Source organism: Neophocaena asiaeorientalis, unplaced genomic scaffold (genome assembly GCF_003031525.2).
Source record: "Neophocaena asiaeorientalis asiaeorientalis breed wild unplaced genomic scaffold, Neophocaena_asiaeorientalis_V1.1 scaffold606, whole genome shotgun sequence".
Lineage (NCBI taxonomy): Eukaryota > Metazoa > Chordata > Mammalia > Artiodactyla > Phocoenidae > Neophocaena > Neophocaena asiaeorientalis.
Window position 1 is genome coordinate 1,522,933 of NW_020173687.1, and position 6,032 is coordinate 1,528,964.

Genomic DNA, 6,032 nt, shown 5'->3' on the forward strand with positions numbered 1-6,032 from the left:
CACATGGCACAGCTGGGTCACAGCCACGGGAAGCCCCACCAAACACTCTTGGGGATGCAAGGGAGGTTCCCAGGCTGGGGCCAGCCCCCCATAGCTGGATTTGAGGGCCCTTCTGAGGCCCCATGCCAGCTGACACCTAGCCCCACCCAGGGCTCTGGAGAAGGCACCCTGGACGAAGGTCCACCTTCACCCTTCTTTCCTGCTTCTCCATGGCTTATGCTTTTTTTCTGGGTGGGGAGCCACACCACGCAGCATGACGGATCTTAGTTCCCTGACCAGGGGTCGAATCCGTGCCCCCTGTAGTGGAAGCGTGGAGTCCTAACCACTGGACCGCCAGGGAAGCCTGGCTTATGCATTCTTAGTGCATGGAGAGAACCTGCAGAGATGCAAGCAGTTTCATTCATTCATTCGGCAAATATCGATACTTAACTGCCAACCTGGGAAGTGGGCACATCCAGAACCACACCTGAGTCATGCAGAGGGAGCTTCTGGGGGTGAGGGGGCCTCTTTCCTTAGAGAAGAGCATTTATTACCTCTGGCCCCCACCCCAGTTGCCCCTGCACCTCCCCCGCAGCTGTTCGCGCACCCTTAGATCAGACCTCCTGCAGAGAGCCCCTCCCGAGAGCCCCTTTTCTCGTGGTTAATATCTCCACTGGCGCCGTCCTTAGGAGGAAAGGGCAATAGGTGAGGAAATTCAGACCCAGGGTCAAGTCCCCCTCCCATCAGCTCTCCAAACTGTGCTCTCTCCAGCCTCTGAGTCCCTGCACCTGAGTCTCTCCGCTCCCCCCGCCTGGACACCAAGGCCCCAGAGCTCTTTTTTCTGGGGGCCACTGACGCAGGCCGTGGGATGGGGGTGACCTTGCCTCTAAGCTGGCAGCACTGGCTGCAGGAGAGGGGGGCGCAGGCCGGGAGGGAGGGCTGCCAGCTTCCTTCTTGCGGGTCGCCACTGGGGAGGACTCCAGAACCTTCCGGCCCAGGCTCTGTGGTCGGATGTGTCTGGTGTGCGGAGAGCTGCCCCTCGTCCCTCACCCTCTCGCCCTCATTCTCACGCTGGGCCCTGTGCTCACAGCAGCCAGGAAGCAGAAGACACAGATGCCCAGGAAGAAGGCCGTCTCCGCAGTCCCCAGTCCCACTGCCCCGCCTGCCCCCAACCCGTGAGCTTCATCTCGGGGACCTCCAACCGAGCTCTCAGTGCCCAGGCCCGCTGTCCCCCCAGGACCAGGCAGGGGCTCCCTGGACACTGCCAACAAAGAAAGGCACTGCCAGGGGAAGCGGCACAGGCACACGGGACCCACAGGGGACGATTGCCCAGGTTGGGGTTCAAGTGACATTGACCATATTGCTGTAAGCTCAAACAAAGCTGCCCCAGCCGGCCACCATGACTGTCCAAGCCAAGCCAAGGGGGCTAATTTTGGGTGCTGTTGGTAGCCCTGTCTTCCTTCTGGGGAATGGACAAGAGCATAGGAGAGCAGCCTGGAGCTTCAAGAAAGAGATCTTAGGGGGACACTCCCTTCTGGGAATGAGGTGGACGCAGGGAAAAGACAGGTGGAAAGAGAAGTTGTTCTTTGAGTTCCTGGATGCAGCTGTGTCTGAAGCCCACCTCCTGGACTTTTCAGCCATGGGCAACAATAAACATTCCTTTCCTTAGGCTTTTTTGAGTTGGTTTTCGTCATTTGAGGCCAGACCACAGCAACTGCATCCCTGGTTCTCCTGTCCTCTCTCTCCTTCCTGCCACCTGGGCCATGGGCCCAATTCAGCCTTGTCTCTAAAGGCAGGGAAGTCAGACTCAGCTTTTATTCCAAAGCGGTGACCTTGGGAGACATGCTGATCACACCAGGCCCTGAGCTCATCAGGGCGCACCCGGAGCTGGCTCAGAATGTCACCAGGAAAAGAAAAAAAAGAGGACAAGGAACAAAAAAAGAAAAACCTGCATATCCCCATATTCCAGTGAGCTCTTGCAGGAAGGGAGAAGGCAAACAGAGGTTCCTCTAAAGAGGTGTCATGGCACCAGAGCCAGAACGCTGGCAAGCGCTCCAGCAAATGTGCCTTGGCCATAAGAGCAGGAGAGTCGCCGGGCAGAGGGCCACCGCGGCTCCACTCCACTCCCCTCGTTATTTCTCGTTAGGGGGCCGCGTCCCGTGCAGCAGGGTAGGGCTCCGTGGGCGCCGGCGCAGGGCAGGCGCTCCGAGGAAGGAGAGGTTTCCCAGCTCAGTGGGGCAGCTGGAGGCGGAGCCCGCTGCCCCATGACCGTGACCGTGACCACGGACGACCAGGACAGCTTCCTGCTGCTCAGACTCCGGCACGAACAGCTGTGTCTCCCCAGCCCAGGGCTCCTCTGGCCCCAGACCCAGAAGAGGTGAGCGGGCTGCTCCTGGGCCAGGCCTCGGACTCCAGGGCCGGGGCTGGGCCTGGGGGCCTGATGACCTCTCCCCCAGGAGGTCCAATGGGCCATATCATCTATCTCAACACGCTCAAATCTGAGCACCCCCTTGTCCCCCAACCCGCTCCTCCCACAGACCCCCAGCTCATTCGTGTCAACGCCACCCTCGAGGCATTTGAGCCAAAACCCTGGAGTCAGCCCTGACCCCGTCGTCTTTCTCTCACACAGCTCCTGTCGGCTTCGACCCAGAATCTGCCCGGGTCTCCCCTCCCCCACGGCCACCGTCGTCCTCGCCTGGAGCCTAGCAGCAGCCTCCCCACTGGCCTCTCGGCTCTCCCCTCGCCCTGCTGGAGACTGTTCTGCCCTGAAGCAGGGAGGCCTGTCTCACTGCGTCTCAAAACCCTCCCGGGCCTCCCTCAGCGTCTGCACAGGGCGTGAAGCATCACATCTGCCCTCCCCGCGCCCCGCCCCCACAGCCGCCACAGACGCACGCGCGCCCCCACCCACCTTGTCCTTTGCTCCCGCGGTCCCCTCTGCCTGGAACGCTGCTCCCTCCAGATCTCCACCTGGCTGCCTCCTGGAGGTCTTGGCTCGACTCCCTGGCCATCCTTCCAGAACCGGAACGCAGCCTGTGTCAACTTGGGTCCCCCAGGAAGCAGACGCGGAGACAGGGTCCAAGGTCGAGAGGTTGGTGGGGACATCTGTGAAAGACAAAGGGAGCAGGTGACGAGCGTTCAGCCCGCAGTGTGGGCCTGGCATGTGCGCAGGGAGAAGGTAGGTAGGAAGGGGGAGCCCCCCGGGAAAGTCTCAGCCCCCCACGGGGGCCCCAGAGCAGACACTGCACACAGAGGAGTCCCACACGACAGCTGCTGACCAGATGCCCAGGAAGAGGCTGCTGTCAGCTGGGGCGGTCACCGGCCCTCCTGCCAGCAAGTTCCCTGTGGAGGGGCCTCTGAGCAGCACACGTCTGCTGCAGGTTCTCTGCTCCACGCGGCAGGAGGGAGGTGGGTGAGGCGTCGCCGCTGCAGCGGGTCTCGGGGCCCCTCCACTCTCCAGCCTACAGCCCTCCTCAGCTGTCACCCCTGCAGATCTTGGGGGCTGAATGAACGAATCAACTGATCAATCAGTGGATGAGCTATTTCCTGTGTGAGGGGTGTGCAGGGGATCTGATTTCACTAATCTAGGGCTTAGGTCATCTGGGACTGGACATTTTGAACCCCAAATGCTGGCTGTTTTGACAAATGGAGAAACTAGGTCCCCAGGCCACGCTCTTTGGGGGTGTCCAGGTGAGCTGAGAATAGGGGCCCATGTACCCCAACGCTCAGCCAGCCTTTCCTAGGGTCTTGGAGCGTTCCCTGCCATCCTGGGGCCTGAATACCCACTCCTTGAGACAGAGACCTCAGGGCAAGATGCCCTGTGGACAGTCACGTGGGGACCTGCCTCATTCACCCCAAACTGCCTTAGCCAAGTTGGGCCCAGCCCAGAGGACTCTAGGCTCCTGTCCCGACAAGGTCAAAGCCCCAAGAGTTAGTATACTATTTGCAAGGTCAGGGGCCTTGATCTCAGGGCTGCGCCAGGGGTGTAACCATCAAGAGAGGGGCCTCTGGCCTTGTGTGACCTTGGGCAGGTAGCTTTCTGGGCTCTGTGCAGGCCGCTGGTCCTACCCACATTGTATGCTGAATTCGGGGTGGGGGTGGCGGCTGATGAGGTCATGCGTGTTAAGTGCCAACAGGGGGCGCTCGCCACCCGTGGCCATGGCCATCCTCAGACCTCTGGGCCAGCTGTGATTCTCCTCCTGATGGCCTCCATTTCAAGAGGAAGGTCTCCACACTCAGAGAAATTTGGTAACTCTCCCAAGTCACCCAAGTGCCAGGGTCTGAACTGAGTCCATCCCCTGAATCCCCCACTCTAGCTGCTGCGGGCTGAGAGACTGCCAAGGAAAGCTCGCGAACACTAAAGGCCACAAGGACAACCGGGCCCCAGCTTGACTGAGACTATAAAGGGGCTGCCCTCTGCTCAGACTTCCCCCCACTCTGGACCGGAACTGAGGATGGGAGGGGGCTCCCAGCCAGTGAGGAGAGAGCCAGGCCCCCTCCCACGCCCCATCCAACTCCATCTCCAGAGGCCTGGGATGGGGCGCGGGTGCACCCTTGAAGCACTGACTGGCCAGAGCCGGCCTTGGGGTGCTTGTGGAGGAGCAGGCTCTGGCGGGGTCCAGGCGGCAGGGAGCTGCTGGCGAGCGCGATGGGGTCCAGCGGCACCATGCTGGACTCCAGCAGCTCTCCACCTTGGCTCGTCTAACCACCAACTGGTGCCTAGTCCTGGCACAGCCCTGCCCACCATGCAAGTTGGGGAGCTGGGGGAGCCTGCACGAGGAGCAGGGCTTGCTGGTGGAAGGGGTACAGCCAGCTACTCAGAGAGGGCTTCTGGGAGGGGGAGCTGGAGCCCCACACCTCTCCCCCAGCGCAAGCCGCGAGAAGCCATAGAACCGTGGATCCCCTGGGGCTGGGGTGAGGGGCTGGGGTCTCCTCCCTGCAGTCAGCCCTGAGGAGGGGGTAGGGGAACCCAGCACCCCTCCCTCACTCCCCGAAGTTTCTAAAGCACGTCGGGGCTAGGGGGAGCGGTGGGTCCCAGCGTGACCAGGAAGCTGCTGCAAGTACGGGTGCCGGTGTGCCGGCGCCTGGGGTCCCCCTGCAGCCCCCACCCCCGCACGCAGACGCGCACTTTTCTCTCCTCTTTGAGGCTTCGGCAAATGTGCGCTGCTGGCGACAGAGCAGCGCCGCTGCTTCCCTCTCCCTCGGGCGCTGTTCCCTCGCTGTCTGGGTCTGATGTGTGCGCGTCAAACTGCCATTCGTGGGTCCCCAGCCTGACGCTGGGCGGCTGTTTCCCTGGTCTGTGGGAGTCTGTGTGTCTGCATGTGGGCGTGTCTGTCTGTCTCGCTGCGTGTGTCTCGTCCTTGACCCAGTCTATCTGAGCGCTTGTGCCTGGGCGGAGGAGGCGCTCCCTCCCGCCGCCTCTCCTCCCCCCAAACCCTCCCGCAGGCGCTAACGCAGCGCGCCGCCCCGGCTGCGCCCCGAGCGCAGTGAGCTCGTCGGTCCCTGAAGCACTGACCGCCCCACTGCGTTGTCCACCGGGGGGGACCCGTGGCTGGGTTCCGAGCAGATGGTCGCTCTCCCTTCAAACTAGGGCCGCCTGAGCCCAGGGTGGGCACGCTCCCCTCCCAGCTGGGTCCGCTGGTTCCCCATTTTCCCTTATGTAACTCCACATCTGTCTGCGCCTTGCAGGTCACCCTGGACGCTGCGTTGGGTGCTGCCCACGGGGAGACTCAGATTCAGAGTCGAGTCCCACGCATACGGGGGTGCGGAGCGAACCCCTGGCTCGGGCACGGCTATCGGAGACCTCTCCTATCCTTTCTCCTCGGGAGGTTCCTTTCTCCGAGAACTGCTTGCCCGAAGCGTGAAACGAGGAGGGGTCCCGTGGGGCAAGTTCCCCCGAACGCGGGCGCAGGTGTTTCCCCTCACCCGCACTCCAGATCCCCGCAGACGCCCCGGCTCCCGACGAGGGCCGGCCAGGGGTCACCGGGGCCGAGGGCACGGGGCAGGCCGCGCGGTCCAGAGGCTGGCTCCTGTGTGCGAGCGCAGGTTGAACGCAG

The 6,032-nt window shown here is 62.4% G+C and overlaps 1 protein-coding gene across 1 annotated transcript in view; it reads left to right on the forward strand.

Moving 5' to 3' along the window:
• Positions 1 to 2,243: 2,243 nt before the first annotated feature.
• HRH3 (histamine receptor H3) overlaps positions 2,244 to 6,032 on the forward strand; it is a 7,320-nt gene continuing 3,531 nt past the window's right edge. Inside the window, exons 1-4 of the mRNA XM_024750179.1 lie at positions 2,244 to 2,356; positions 2,609 to 2,757; positions 3,211 to 3,388; positions 5,665 to 6,021. Coding sequence (XP_024605947.1) covers positions 2,244 to 2,356; positions 2,609 to 2,757; positions 3,211 to 3,388; positions 5,665 to 6,021 — 797 coding nt within the window. The remainder of the gene's footprint in view (positions 2,357 to 2,608; positions 2,758 to 3,210; positions 3,389 to 5,664; positions 6,022 to 6,032) is intronic.